Source organism: Sprattus sprattus, assembly GCF_963457725.1.
Source record: "Sprattus sprattus genome assembly, chromosome: 19".
In the NCBI taxonomy this organism is placed as follows: domain Eukaryota; kingdom Metazoa; phylum Chordata; class Actinopteri; order Clupeiformes; family Clupeidae; genus Sprattus; species Sprattus sprattus.
In genome coordinates, this window is record NC_137917.1 from 548,255 (window position 1) to 565,171 (window position 16,917).

At 42.7% G+C, this 16,917-nt stretch overlaps 1 protein-coding gene across 1 annotated transcript; it reads right to left on the bottom strand.

Moving 5' to 3' along the window:
* Positions 1-547: 547 nt before the first annotated feature.
* LOC308380157 (syndecan-2-like) lies at positions 548-16,743 on the bottom strand. Its single transcript, XM_080857427.1, has 5 exons — positions 16,534-16,743; positions 4,993-5,098; positions 2,848-3,032; positions 2,476-2,614; positions 548-2,323 (listed from the first exon to the last, which is right to left on the bottom strand). Exons 1-5 carry the CDS (start codon positions 16,591-16,593, stop codon positions 2,160-2,162), a joined length of 654 nt encoding a protein of 217 aa, XP_080713553.1. The 5' UTR covers positions 16,594-16,743; the 3' UTR covers positions 548-2,159.
* Between the last annotated feature and the right edge of the window lie 174 nt (positions 16,744-16,917).

Consider the following 16,917-nt stretch of genomic DNA (forward strand, 5'->3'; position numbering starts at 1 on the left):
CTCCATTATTAGACTAAAACTGAAAGCTCACCCTATTGCTACGAGGCCTACAGACCTGTGGGAGCAGCTGGTCTGGATCTCCTGTAAACCTCCATGGCATGTAGCAATCAATGACCCAGTTTAATACGAAGTATTTTACAACAAATGTTTAAACAGTGGGTTATTTTTCAGATACCATTCATGTCATTAATTCTTGGATACCCTGCCACAACTTGTACTCATACACCCATCACTCCACAACACAAGTGTTTGTACTCATACACCCATCACTCCACAACACAAGTGTTTGTACTCAGACCCATCACTCCACAACAAAAGTGTTTGTACTCATACACCCATCACTCCACAACACTAGTGTTTGTACTCATACACCCATCACTCCACAACACAAGTGTTTGTACTCATACACCCATCACTCCACAACAAAAGTGTTTGTACTCATACACCCATCACTCCACAACACTAGTGTTTGTACTCATACACCCATCACTCCACAACAAAAGTGTTTGTACACATCTCCCATGTTTATTTCAGAACTGTAGGCACTTTAAGGACTGAGAACATACATTTGTATCCTTATAACACAGATGATGTTGTATATAAATTAATATCATCTATAAATTATTGTGTATTAAAATAAACAGACAAAATCTTTGATGCAAAACTGGTCAGGTCAAAAAATATCATAGATGAGAAAAAAACAAATCTTAAACCGAACACTGTGAATGTTATATGGAATCTGTACCAATGCAGAAATGAAAAAGGTCAAGCACGTACCTCAGTGTAATAATACTGATTAGGAGATATTTCATAAAGGGGGCTTCAACCTCAAACTCATTTGTCATTAATCTACTACATAACAGACCATCAATGACAGAGTGACACCGTCATTAACCTGGATAATCAATCCACAAATCTATTCAGCACCATGAAGCTTGGTCTCCTTATATTTAATAAAAAACATTATTTGTCCATTAAACATGTACAATTCAAACCTAAATCATCCTTCACTCTGCATGAGGCAATATTGGCCTGGGATCATTAAGACAGTCCTTTTTTCTCTTTGGTCAGCCTATCTATTTAGAGACCTTGAGCGCTACACAGAAACATTTACTTTTGATAAAAACATTTACTTGTATTTGTTAAAGAGCAGTCTTTAGAATGCTTGCCCCTCAAAACGATGGTACTCAAAAAACATGTGAAAGAATGAAGCAAACGGTTAAAAGTTGAGAGGACAGACTGAAGCAGATGTGGGATACTGGGAGAAGAGAATGTTCCTGGCCATTTTCAAGTATATTTAAGACCAGCTGTGTTTCAATTCATCAGCAATTTCTTAGCAAAGGCCTGTCCCACTAGCCACACAAGGTTTACCCTACAGTCCTGGAGCATTATGGCCGGCACACCCATGTGCTCAGTGGAACGGTGCCTCATTTTTTGTGATCAGCAAAAGCACAATGTGCTTGATGTGCACTTCATCCATCCATGAAGAACACTTAGGAGAAGTTGATTGGCCAAGTGTACAGAACCACAATACATCATGTACAAACACATCTTAAAGATGTCATTTGACGTGACGCACACATGATGCACGTGTACAAGTACTCAAACCTGCTTACCTAAGCAAAGGAAAAGCTGTTAGCGGACAGAGCAAAAAAAAAAAAAAAAAAAAAAATCACAAGAAACTTCTTGTACCCTTAAAGGATAAAAGTATATTCTGTCTTTTGCCATTAACCATTATTATAGACAAGCAATAGATTATTTGAACAGTACAGACAATTTTGTCTTCAAAATGTTAATAAAACATTCAATATCAATGGTAGATGTGATTTAAAAATGATAGTTCAGCACATTATATTCAATAAATTCCATTTTTGTTCTTAAAAACACAAATATGTAGCTCTACATTTTAAAAAGTAGTCCACAACTAAACATGACCCATAAGAAATGCTTCACTGTCTCACATTTCAATTTACTCTTACAATGGCAAAAATACAAACACAGTTTTTTTTTTTTTACGAACTTTGTGATAAATTAAGCCCTATTTGGCTTGTAAGAAAATCTGTGTTATTAAATTCCTTATGCCAAGGCATCATGTAATAGTTTCTCAGTCTAGAGACGTTTTGTTGTACTGATGTTTTCATGGACTGAGGCCAGAGTCTTTAAGCATAAAACTCCTTGGTAGGTGCCTTCTGGTAGGCTGAGATTGGGGTCTTGCGCTCCCCAAGGTCATAACTTCCTTCATCTTTCTTCCTCATGCGGTAGACCAAGAGCAGAATAAGGAATAGAGCAAATAGGAAGCCAATAACTCCTCCTGCAATGACCGCTGGGAGACAGACATGTATAGAGTCAGACAAGAGAAGCACACAAATGATACGAGGTCAGTATATTGTTCAAACCTACATCAGCCTACTACAGTGTTGTCATTGTTCAAAGGGATGCCCTAGTTAAATAAGACTGAGGTTCTCAGATACATACCTGCCAGCACCTCAGTTCTCTGAAAGAGGTTTTCAGAGCGGACATCATGCAAATCCTCATTTTGTACCACACTGCGTCCATTGGGAGCACTGCTGGGCTCAACCTCCTGAAGCGAGTCCTCCGTCACCTCAAACGGTGCCTGGGGTAAACAAAGAGGGAAGACGTGTCATACCACAGGAAGCACATGATGGAAGACAGGAAACCCCCGTACAGAATGCCAAAAATACAGGATGTTTTTCTTTTTTATGGTACCGGTTCCTGTACGTTCATGAATTGAATTGAATGGCACACTATGAGCGATGTAGGACAAGTTGGGAGCTTGGAAAGTCCCTGAACTACACAGCAATAACAGAATGAAGCAGTGATATCCACCTCAGTTCCCAGGTCCTTGTCCTCTGTGGTGTCAACCTCAGCGGTCTCTGTGTAGGTGTCCTCACTGGTGCTTGTGTCTGTGCTGGGTGAGGTGGCCTCGGGGGCGTCCGGGGTCACTTCAGGCTCTGGAGTGCTATACGAAATCCTCCTGGTAATCACCACATCCTCATCATCACCGCCATTCCCTGAAATGAGTTTAGAGGAAGAGGGTGAGCACAGATGTACATACTTATCAGGTACACATATGAATCAGTAGAGGAGGCCCCACTGGCTGTGGTCTACATAATACACCTTTAATGCCCTACCCAGATGTAGCAATTAGCAAAACAGCTACCAAATGTTATTGTCAAGGGGTTATGTTTTTCCATTTAATTCCACAAATTAAAATCTGTTGCTAAGGCAAGCGTGCACAAGCTTTTGTGTGTGTGTGAATCAGCCAGCTCAGCCTGCATACTTTAACAGACGGAGGTGAGAAATGTAATAAAGTTTCATAAATAATAGAGAAGCTCTTCAGCAGACATCTGCTCGGCTGACGGTACTGGTCTTGGCTGACCGCACGCGACCGCAAGAGAAACATCTGTCTGCCCGTCACACTGCTGTCCCTTGTGTCTAGCAGCAGTCAGGAGCCCCAGAGCACTACTAGTGCACTCACAGCATAACCAGCAGTCAGGAGCCCCACAGCACTACTAGTGCACTCACAGCATGACCAGCAGTCAGGAGCCCCAGAGCACTACTAGTGCACTCACAGCATGACCAGCAGTCAGGAGCCCCAGAGCACTACTAGTGCACTCACAGCATGACCAGCAGTCAGGAGCCCCACAGCACTACTAGTGCACTCACAGCATGACCAGCAGTCAGGAGCCCCACAGCACTACTAGTGCACTCACAGCATGACCAGCAGTCAGGAGCCCCACAGCACTACTAGTGCACTCACAGCATGACCAGCAGTCAGGAGCCCCACAGCACTACTAGTGCACTCACAGCATGACCAGCAGTCAGGAGCCCCACAGCACAACTAGTGCACTCACAGCATGACCAGCAGTCAGGAGCCCCACAGCACAACTAGTGCACTCACAGCATGACCAGCAGTCAGGAGCCCCACAGCACTACTAGTGCACTCACAGCATGACCAGCAGTCAGGAGCCCCACAGCACAACTAGTGCACTCACAGCATGACCAGCAGTCTCAAGACAAGACCACTGACCTCAAAGCAAAGCACAACTTCACATACAAAGCCCTCATAGCATAGAAATCTAAATCATTACAAGCAGCAACATAAGAGTAGCGAAAGCAAGCACAGGGCACAGCTAATAGAATCGCAGCAGGGCCAAACACCTCAGAGCACAACCAATAGCTTTTTAGTTCAGGAAATAAACATCAAGAACAGCCAATGGCATTACAGGACAACCAGCCAACTTAGACCACAGCCAAAAGACTTGCAGAACTAGCAATCTCAGAGTAGTACACTCAATTGCGTGGTACAACTGACGGTACAGACACGAGAGACAAGAAAGACACTTTAGACTTTAATAGACCAGTAAGAGATATCTTTGTAAAATTTCATATCTCATACCTAAACCTGACTACTTCAACAACTCCACATTTCAGGTTAAGTACTTTAAAAATTGGATTGATATGACACACAAGCTCGTCTCCGCAACAAGACAACCCGGTTTGGTTGTTTAAGCGACACGCTAGAAGCAGTTCTGTAAGCAGCAGTCCTGGACACATGGGCCTTGTATGGGAAAGCGAGCGCCAGGTGTGTGAACGAAAGCCACACATGACATCTGAGGTCTCTCCTGTTCGTCCGCCTCACATAACATAACACCTGGCACATGTTCAGAGCCACTGACTGTAAAATTATTGATTCCTAGCAGTTTAACTGTGAAAACAAACACGGTGTATCCAGCAACATGTGCAGCATCATTCACACATGGCAGGAGCGAATGCTTCGCCTGACCCAGTTTGTTCATCTTGGAATTGCTTCCCATGATGTCATCCATTTGGCCACATGCAAAGCAATCTGGTTCTCAGTTGAAGCCATGGGGGAATAGAACATGATGGCACTATTACACATGCAGTCTTTCCAGAATTTTCCACCTAAAGATTCTGTCAGGCTTTTTTTTAAGCGTGTGTAACTCTTACCCGATCCCGAGCCAGAGTTGAAGTCATCGTCGTCGACAGGGAAATCACCAGACGCCTGCTCTTCCAGGTACAGGTCATCCGCAGGGGAAGGAGACTGTGCTCTGACCTGGAAGAACAAAAATGTAGAATGTTCACATGGTTGAATTGGACGGTGTGTTTCATCACAGACCCTATGGTAGACTGTTCTGGCATTTACCCTCTCAAAAGTAGACAGGCAGGCCTAAAACCCACCCCTTTAATAGGTTACTGGCTCTACAGCTAATGTTGGTGCTGAAACAATCATATTACGAGGGCTAACTAATTCCTGGTGATAACCGTTCATGATTATCTGGGTTACATTACAGAAGCAGAACAACAATAAAGGCCGGTGAGATTTAGGGGTGCGCAGGAGGGCAGGAGCCCACTCTTCTATTGCACACAGACTAAAACAAGATGTCCAGTTCCACACTATCGTCTCCCTAGAAACAGCCCAGAGAGAGAGGAATGTTTGACTTTCTCCTAAAAAAAACAACAACAACCAAACAAACAGCCTCCCAGACATAGAGCCCACTCTCAAAACATTTACACCAAACACATTCTAAAATCGAAGACTTTTCATCCTGAACATACAGTATATACCTACTTAACCTTGTAGGTGTGAATATGGATAAATTATGGTGTAACATTGTGACATCAACAACTCACATCATTATTGATGATTGATTGTTTTTGAAAGATGACACACTCTGTTTTTCTTAAACTCTCTTCCTGAGCTGCTAGTGATCAGACAGCTGATACACTGCATGCCTGTGACTGTGTGCATCCTTGCCTCCCTGTGTATTCATTCTACAAATAAACATTGACACTAAAGAGCCTGCGTGCAATTTTCCAGACTTTGCTTGGGTAGTGTAAAAAATAATGACAGATAAACAGGGTCTAAGAAGAAGAAAGCCAAAGAGTCTGGCTTCAAAGAAGGCAGGGACCTCACAATAGCATGAGGCCAGGCACCCAGCCTTTCAGACGCACTGAGGGAGAAAGATGATTAAACCAGCACAATACAGGACCCAGGCTGAAAGGAAAGAGATGTTTAAATAAAGCCATTTAAGCCTTCTCTCTCTCTCTTCCTTTCCCTTTGAGTGTAAGAGAGAGAGAGGGAGAGAGGCAGAGAGAGAGAGAGAGTGTGAGTGTTGGTGTTTGACAGCTGAGTGACTGGGGAATCTCCTCCCTCAGACAAAGCCATGGAGCATCTCATTCATCACACACACACAATGACACTGCGTACACAAACTGTAACACACACACACACAAAAAGACAAAAACACTAGTACACAAGTACACAAATCTCCATTATGAATTAAAAAAAAGCACTTTATTTATCCATCTCGCACTAAAGAAGCATGTTTCCACCTCTTCCAAAAGCTTCCCAGGGGCCACTGCCTACACCATGTTGTCCATGAGCTGAATATAAATAGAATGTCTGGAACTAAGGGAATATAAAATAGAGCGTGATGTGCAATATTACAGAGTTTCCACAGCCTGGTGATGAATGGCAGGAGTCCCTGCGGAGCTGAAGGTTCTCTCAGCAAGCTGAGTGGTCGGCCACAGGTCTCTCTCTGCCTTATCTACACACTGGCCCACGGAAGGGGGATTTCACCACGTCTCATTTGCACTGCCCAGATATATGGCCAGTATTCTTCTCTTGAATAATGCTGAATTATGCTGGCTGCAGCACCACAAAAATAACAAATCTAAATTAAAAAAGCTCTCAGAGTGCAGACGTCAGCCAAGACCAAACAGCCAATCTTGCAATGTTAACGAAAGTCAAAAATCATTTGTGGATCCGTCCCACGATTCAGGTGGAATCATTTCATGGGTTCTTTCTTGGCCCATTCTACATCCTTACACCTTTATGCAATCCTTCTGACAGACTAACAGAAAAACAAACCAACAGACAAACCAAACTAAAAAGCATAACTACCTAGGCGGAGGTAGACATTTAGAAATTGCCATCAACCTACTGTCCATATAATAATACAGTTTGATATTACTTTCTGATGATGTAACACACATGTCAGTGTGGTACTGAAGACATTATTAGGCTTGATCTTCTAGAATTCTCATTATGCTGTGTTTTTGTATTTTTGGGAGACAGTCAGCTAAGGTGGGCTTGAGGCGCCACACACACATCTTGATGAGATAAATGGCTTCACCATTTTATCTTTCTACAAATGTGTCTATGGGTGTTTCAATGTAGGCCTTTTTCTTTGTAACTAGTGTATGCTTATGCTAACATAACACTGAATTATCTGTGTTTGAGATACGTTATTGTCACTTGTCACTAGCCATCGCATCACTAAGTGAAGCGTTCTTTCTAACTTACAGGCAGTGAAAAGGAACCAGACAAAGTTGGATCAAATGATCTAACACTAAAACACTGACAGGACTGAGGGACAGACTGGGGGATGGGGTTAAAACTGCACTTGCACAGATCTCTCTCTCTCACACATACCCCAAAATGCCATGTAAAACAAGCTTTCAAAAATGATAGAGCTGTATGTATAACATTTCTCACCTCTAACTACTGTGTATATGTGCTCTCTTAAGGTGTGTTAGATGCAGTGGTGTGTGTGTTTGACGCAGTAGTGTGTGTGTTTGACGCAGTTAGTGTGTGTGTTTGACGCAGTGGTGTGTGTGTTTGTAGGTGATCGAGGAGTGCATTCCTGGGATGGACCTGAGCCACAGTGGCACAGGCCTACCATTGTATGCAGCTCTGAGAGTGCCTTTCCCTGGCTGTGAGAGCACCACACCCCTTCACACAGCCCCGGCCCCTGTCCACACCCCACCTCCACCCACCAGCGGCCTCTCCACTAAGCTCACCTGACCAAACCTAGAGGTGCACCAACATTTAAACAAACCTGTTTTTCATATGTCCTGCACATGACTTACAAGAACTGACATTTTCAGCAGCTGTATGGGAAATGCACTGGCCTGAGACTCTGAAACTAGGATAAGATTAGTTTTCCACAGGTACAAACCACAGCCAAGCAAAGCCAAGCATTGTGTTTATAAGGGCGTCATCTGCTGCATCACTACCTCTGCTGATTGTCTGCAAGAGAATATCAATCAGTGCAGAGGACAGAATAGCCTGTTCCTCTAGTTGGGTCTAAAGTGCTACCTAGGGTTAGCAGTCAGTCGTCATGACACGGGTGGAAGAAAGCTTTGGTCTACAAATACACTACAGCTGGAGGTGTGGTCCAGGCTTGGATACACAGACCATTGAGGAAGTCAAAAATGGCTTCAGGTAAATGTGGCATTATTAATCCAAATCTGCCCAAAGTACCTTAGGTTTAAGCCTACTGGATAGCATGTATGAAACCCTTGGTTGGTGAAGCCCATCTCATCCAGAGCTTCAGGCCCTGAGGCTGAAGTAATACAATTATTCCACCATAAGCTGCCTCTTCACACATTCCGGGCAATCCGCTGAGCCGACTGCATCTAATGTCATCTCGATATGAAACAGACCAGTCTATTTCCTGTGTGCTCGCTGGCCATGCCCGAGTCTGGGGCTCTTATTTCCCACACATAGCTCTCCATGGCTCTGGAACAGCCAGATCAAGTGGAAAATGGAGGTAGGCTGAGCTCAGACTAACAATGGCTATTACTCAGTGTTTCCCCATTCCCGGGAATCTGTCCACAGCATCCCATTAGACTCAGGCTCAGGTTCAGGTTAGCACCACAGGGCCTAGTGCTGTTCACACGACTGAGGAACATGTGGACAAACATTCAGTGCTCAAAGCTGCTTTCGAGCTGAGAAAGGCAACATGGCCAAAGTGGAGAAAAACAGGCAGAAGGAATATTCCAACGAAAGCCCAACAAGACTTGACTTGAGCTGACGGAGTATTACGATTAAAAAACAAAGATTTTAAGTCACTGACATTTACACATGGTTTCATATTGTGCTCTTTGGGACTGAACCATCACCATGGCACTGCAGACATCAAGCCCTATTTACTTACTTACAAACTGGAACCGCAATTATAAAATCTGCTTCTCATGCCACTAACTAGTTTTTATCCATCTATGAGAGACTGAATTACACAAGGTATGCTCTAGACATAGTGTACATCGTGCTGATGTGTTGGAGGCCTAACATTTCAGGAAAACTACAACTGTATTTATTCAGTATAGACTGTATAAAACATCTTTTACTACATAGGCAATTTCATCAGTCTCTCAGCATGACAAATTACTTACAACCAGCCAAAAGAGCCCAGATGTTTGGGACGATAAATCCAAATCATGGATGATGTAAAGCCTATCCAGTTGTAACAAATGTATACACAATACATCCATGAACACACACACACACACACACACACACACACACACACACACACACACAGTCACCACGGTCCTAAATGTGCTGGTGAGCAGGAGACGGCGATAATAAATGCAGCCCATTCAGACCGCTGGCATGTCTGGTATTCTTAATATGCTTCCACAAATACAGGTGCAGCGCTGGCCAGTATGCAGGGGCTGAATTGGCTCAGACTGGTCATACTGCAGTCATACCTCACCTCAGGGCGAAGGAACAGTCAGCTTGAAAGGAGCCGCAGGCAAATACATATATTTTTGGCTCTTGAACCGAAAGATCCCACAGAACCCAACACCTATGTGTCTTTGTGAGTGCATGTGTCTGTGTGTGTGTGTTTGCCTCTGGGTTTTAAAGACGACTCTAAGGCCATTTGTTTTGACTATCAGCACATGCCTATCCTGATGCCTATCCCTCCTGCTGACGTGCTGGCGTCTAGCCAATTAGGCCCTTCGGAGGCATAACAGTCCTGAGATTTACAGCGGAATCCTCCATAACCTATGTGTTGCAGAAAAAGCAGGCATGGTATGTTTCCTAACTTTAATTCAACAAAGACCTTTCACCAGCCGTATTGTAGTTTCAGACCTGGGACTTCCCCATTGAGTGACTGAGATATTTAAGTGATGCTTTTACCTTTACATCACTTGTCACATAACTTAACTGAAATAATAACTTGCAGACTAAATAACAGTTTTACATTGTGCAGGAAAGATCTGTCCTGTTGAATCTTACAAACATTCGCAAAACCTCAAACCCACAAATATTCAATCCTGGAAGAAAATATCTTGGCTCTACAATAAGTCTTAAATTCCAGATAAGCTTTTGGTCTGATTGAGGGCAAATGTTAGAGCACAGCAAGAGAGAGTGGGAGAGCCAGAGAAAGAGATACATAGTGATGTGGTCAAAGTAACACAGCCTAGACATAGCAGCTTAGTGTGGGATAAGATATCTGTATCAGATCAAACTCTCTGCACGGCATGTTGCTTGTAGACATGACATAACTTGTTCCCCACCTAGATTTGGACACTGATTTGGACACAAACGTATGTCCCTCAAGACGAGTGGAACGAGCACCATGCTTTCCTTTCCATTGCAGAGTCAAAGTCTCAGGGCTGAGTGGTAGACGGCGCGGCCAAACCTCGCCGTTACATAGATTCTTTTGGACTGGAGGTGTAATTTTAGAAGCGAGATGGAGAAAAGGGAAAACAATGTTTTTACTGCAGTTAAAACGGTTCAATCTGCAAGTAGTACTAACCGTGAAATGAAGTGTGATCTGCATCATAAGATGTAGATTTCATCAGCTAAAAAGTGTGACCAAGCGCCATGTCTGATTCTTTTCTCAACCTACATTTTGCAAAACATTTTTGTAAGCTTCCAATTTTTCTCTTCCCTCTTCAGTTACTGAGGGAGTCCTCTGTCCTAATCTGTGCCCCTTCAAGCACAAGCCCAAGCAGAACACTTCCTCCTCCTCCTCCTCCTCCATCTTTTCAGCAGAAAGATGAAAGACTTCACTAAGGTGCCCAGAGTGCCATGATATGCTCCCTGTTTTCACCAGGCACTTGGGCAGAACCTTCACCAATGAACAGCAGTAGGTGTTGCAGATATCAATTCAAAACATTCAACCTGCATTCAACTGTTTTTTGGGTGTACTTGAGTGGATACTGCAAAGTGGCCTGAACACAATTTTCTCCCTGCAATTGTGGAAAACACATTAATGAGATACGGGCTAATCTAGGGTTTGAAGAGTGCCTAACATTTCAGGAAAACTGAAATGTTAGGCAGTGGCGGTTCTACACGGAAGCCTGGGGTGGCCCGTGCCCCCGTAGACATGTCCCTGGCGGCCACCCCGTGCTGACCAAATAAAATAAATATTAATTTATTATGATTTTACACCCAAACACCAAAAGCGGTACTAGCGACGCAGTGTTCTCGGGTAAACACGGGTAAATTAAAGCGGTGCACCCAATCACTGTAGTTTGCCATGTGTGCCGGAAAATGGAGACAAACATACCTCTATGTGGTGCTCGTTGGAGAGAGGAGCTACGATTGTAATGTTTGGCTCACTCTCTTTCATTAATGGATCGCTGGTTCTTATAGTCTGGTTTAGGATAACTTCTTCACTGATATCTGTGAACAAGATGCAATATTTGTGTTAAAGGCACCCAGTGCAACTTTATGTAAACATTCAATGAAAAATAAACATTCAATTTCTAGTCTTTTTTACACGTAGTAAGTTTCAATAACTCCATACCATTACATATCGACATTCAAGGAGCAAAGATGAGACGTCGTTGTGTGGTGAGAACTGATAGAAAATCGTAAAAAACAACAATCGCTGGTGGGGAGAAGCCATTTTTCCATTGACTGGAAGCCTGCTTTATTTATTGTAGGTTACAAAAAATAAAGAAAATGGCGGCGATTGTTGTTTTTATCGATTTTCTATCAGTTCTCACCACACAACGACGTCTCATCTTTGCTGCTTGAATGTCGGTATGTAATGGTATGGAGTTATTGAAACTTACTACGTGTAAAAAAGACTAGAAATTGAATGTTTATTTTTAAGCCTCGAAAGTTGCACTGGGTGCCTTTAACTCGATAACAGAGTTAATGAGGAGCTGGTAGTCTGCCTGTGCCTGTAGTGGTAACCGTAGTAATCATATACAACTGTCTACCGGCTGAGCTGGTGATTTTTCTGCCACATGAAGGCAGGGAAGAAGGAAAAATAACCACAGCGTTATTTTCAAGAACCAAAAGATGGAAATATCCTTTGCCTGTTGACTTTCCCAGATGTTATGTCATAGACGAAATGAACAAATTTGATTTCACAATTCACGATGACAAGAATGTGTTTGGGTCATAGGCTTTCACGATAAGGTGACCATATTTCTGTTCAGTTCAGACACGTAAACACCCGCAAAACACTTATTTCACGATAATTTCATTAATTCCAAAATAAAAAAGTCAGTTCTCGTGACAAAGTTGCTGTTATCTGCCAGTAGGTTCGTCATTAAATATTAGTCTTCACCATACAAAGACATATGTAGCTACTTAACGGAGTTTTGGCGGTTGTCGTGAATATGAGACTATCCTGCTGTCAAATCAGGACCAATCAGAGAAGAGCCTGTCCTGCTTTGGTTCCCACTCACACAATGTCAAAAGTTGAATTGACGCTTTGTATTTATTTGCACCTGTAGGCCTACTGTATTTTTCATTTTCATTTTGTATGGCCCTACCTCTCTTGCACCTGCACTCATTGTTATAATGTTAAGTTAGGTTATACATGTTGTTAAAGTAATTCAAGTTTATAATCTTTAAATATCATTTGTTGCGTTTTTTTTTATGTGCCCCCCTGGTTAAACCCTGGCCCCTCCTTGGCCTCCCTAGTAAAAATGGTCTAGAACCGCCACTGAAAGACGGATTGCCGCACAAAACACTGGTGGACTGTTCACCAAGCGCGTTGGAACCCTTTCACTCCATTTTAAGTGTCGTCAAGGAGTGAAACAGGATTTAGTTTTAGTTTTAAATATGAGTGTCACAAATGACATGTTTCTGAGGACATCAAAAACAATTGTTTTTAAATATGAGTGTCAAAATGACATTCCTGTGACAAAACTAGTAGTTTAAAGTAGGTAGTTGTAGTTAGTGGTTTCCCTTGAAAGGTTATGTATAGAGCTATGGATTGAAAAAGGCAGGTCACTGATTTATATGTCTACAACAGGCATTAAATGTAATTAAATGCACACTGAACAAATTACATTTTGTTATGAAGAATATTTATCAATGAGATCCCAGTTCACAAAACATTTCTGGTCTCAGCCCCTGAAACACACTTGATGAACTGAAAGGTACTGACTGAGCTGACAGACCACGGAATCCCCCCTGAACGAGTGGTGCTTGTGGAGTGGCTATGTAAACACACAGCAGCAGTCTCTGAAAGCAGAGCATAGGTGTGCACACAGGCCAGTCGGACATGTTGTGTCTAATCTTTGCTAAGATGTGGTCAACAATAAGAGTAAGGAGAGAGAGAGGGGAAACATGCACATCCGAGCTATATACTAAAACCATCTGGCCTGGACAGCCCCATTTCCTGAGGAAAAATGAAGTTGTCCATGTATGGGGGTTTAAGTGGGGCAGGGGACAGAGACGTCAGCCTAGTCCACCCACAGGGGTTCTGTCTACAGCCAGGGCTTTGCACACCGTCAACACACTTGCATAACATACCAGTGAGCAAATCGTCAATATACCTTTTGTTTGTAGTACAATTGATCTCTTCAGGGGGCGGGCTGTACGGAGAAAAAGCATACTTGGGGATGGAACAGACGTGGGAGAACGTATACTCTGGGATAAAACATATATACAGGAAAACATACTAATGGGACAAAATACACATGGGTATGAATGTACAAAGTGTCTAGATGTGGACCTGAACTACTGCCTGTGCTGGCTGTGCTGCAGATCAACACGTGGCCCTACAGAGCACACATACATGACACCAGTTAGACAGAAACACACAGAACCAAAAGTCCAAGGTCACATTCAGCACACACTGCTCAGCAGATGGGCACTTTTCACTGAATTGACGGTAAACAACTTTCACTCAATACAATAAACGTTTACTTCTGGGAACAGTGGCATGTCTTAAATATATTACATCTGGGGACAGACTTGTATGAAACTTATTTAAATATCAGTGACAGATCATCAACTATAAACAGATTTTCAACAGGCTGCCTCAGGTTTGTAACAACTGCTTGACTGATTTTGGGCTAATTTCAACCATGATGGGACATATTTACAGGAGATTACTGTTTTAACCTACGGTTTCATCAGTGATTTCTAATGTAAACCTATCAAATGATCAGGTAGCACAAAAAGCGAAGGTCCCTCCAAATGCCTCCACAGTGAGGTAAAGAGGAAGCTTGAAGAACCCTCCACACTGCCCTCACTGTTGTGCTCAGCTTGAGCATGGATAGGGTCACAGGCCAGGGCTCAGCCTCTCCTCCCCCTCTCACCTACAGGCTCCATGCTAAATTCCTCTTTCATGAACGTGAAACAGTGCTTGATGCAGAAAGCAGAACACAGCCTCTATCATTGTGCACTCTTAAACTAACACCAGCAAGATAGCCAAGCCTGGCACCAACCCTCACTCCCGCTTACTTCCCATTTGTCATGCTTATTAAAAATAAATAGTTTTTACAGGTATCACCTAAAGATTGTTACAGTTCCTGGTCTTTTACCCAAGCCAGGGGTTTACGTAATGGTACTAGCCAAAGAGGACATAATGGACAATGACAATAGTTTGTATACTGAATTCGTACACTGTTCAAACTGCAACCATTTGTAAACAACAGTCTTAAGGCCAGAAATAGTTTCCCACTATCCAATTAGGGCTTTTTCAGTCTGGTGTCCACCTGGGTCTTCTGAGACCTGTGGACTCTTGTGGCTCAGATGACAGCTGATGCCTGTGTTGTTGCCTGCCCACTGTCATCCCAGCAGGTCTGCTAAACACACTGATTGGGGGAACCAGCATGTGAAGCAACATAGGTAATGGCAAATCCAACAATTCTAACCAAAGAGTCGCTTCCTAAGATGTTGCAGCTTTAAGGGAGATCCATTCCACAGGTAGATAGACAAGATCACAAGGAAGTTGCAATTTGTGACACAGAGATGAGGCATGAAATGTTGAAGAAGTGAGTTACTACACTCTTGAGAGTACAGGATTCTGGGACAAAGTGTCACATGTCCACTTTCATCTGACTCATCTTACCTTCCTGTATAATTCCCAAACTGTTTTTAAAAGTCAAGAAGCCATTTTGTGAAAAATCTTTTTAGTGACAATCAGGGTAATGCATGAAATTCCACAAAATGCCATTTTTTTCTTGTCTAAAGAAGGAGTCCACTTACAGTTCCTATGATTCTACAGCAAAGTCACTTCATAGGCTACACAAAGGAATTAAAGAGCCCTTAACATTTATAACACCCAGTTTCAATGCCGATGATTCATCCGTCTCAGACACTTCTGAGTGATAAAGCGTCTACCATGTCTACACAGCTTCCTTGTTTACAGTTCATCCCAGACAGGCATGAGAGTGCAAAGTAATTCACACATAGATGTTCCCCTTAATAATCTGTAAAGTAGACAATAGTAACTACTGACACCCAGTGTTTGGACTGTATGGGATTCATTTCAACCGCTGTAATGTCCTTCACGTCGATTTTATACAGCCCCCGCAGAGAGGGATTTTGCTAAAAAAATCTCAGTATTGGTCAACACATAGTCAAGTAACCACCCCAAAAAGCTCATTGATGGTCCTACAACAACCAGTTTAACCTAATTATTCATGTTTGCTTGACAACAGGCCTCTGGACAATATTTTGATCCAAATCAGTGGTGTCTAACCTTTCAGCAAAACAACTCCAAACATTGCCATCACATGTCTATTTTTACTTGAGAAAAACAGCACTTAAGTTTGGAGGTGAGGGATGTTATTCTTTGTGGTTGTTGGTATGGAGGCTTGGAAGGCAGTTGCTTTGTATCCAAAAGAAGGGAGAGGATCCATGGAACTGACAACACGTTTTGTTTCGGGGAGTTTGCACTGAGCCTTGTACACCAAGCAAAGCAAACAGACTCTGTGGTTTATATGACATAATGGAGTTTGAAACTCGCCTTTTGAGTCGTTCATTTTAGCCACATTAACCATAATGCGAGGGTAGGCATTGGCACTATAGTTAGATCATGACCAGAGTCTCGTGACTACAATCAGGTTTCACAGAAACCACTCAAAATTAAATGTATTTGCAAGAGCGAGGGGAGTCTGCTGATTCCATTAATCTCAGACGATGGAATGCTACCTACACTTCTGGTAGCCTAACTAAAATGAAAGTTAAGGGGCATTTGGTTAGAGGCAAGATAAACTGAGTTAAATCAAGAGAAGATGTTTGTATTTGTTTCCAGATAGACGTTTACTTTACATTTCAAAAAAATCATCCTCATAAATCCATCTTACTTTGGCCAATGCAGCTGAAAAAGGCAGAGTGAACAGTCTGACGTATACTATACGTAACCATGGTGAAATGTACAGTTAATACGATTTACAACAACTTTATCCTATATCAGACACTCGAGCCAGTCCGACGTTCAAGTTACTATAAAACAAAGGACATCAGGCAACGATAAACTTCAACGATACCTTTTCTCCCGAAAACCAGACCAACGCGGAAAAAGTCAGGAGTATCCAAATATGCTTCATTATTCCTCAGAGCGTAATCTCTGATAGGGCGATGTAGATCACTCTCGCAGGTCTCACTTGTTTGATAAACGCGGTACCTGCGCTTTCACAGAAAGTCCAAAACGGCGCGTCTTCCAATTTTTATAACGCGTCAGTGCGTCACTATCTGGTCTTTACTCCTCACGACGTCCCTGTTGCCTCCTGTTGTTGAAAATGTGCCAAACTCGCTAACGCTTTGCAATTCATATCAAACCGTGCGCATCGTTGAACGTCGGAAGCAGCAGTGAAAACAGACTGTGGATGCAAATATAAGTGGGGAAGACGAGGGAAAGGCTATGCTTTGAT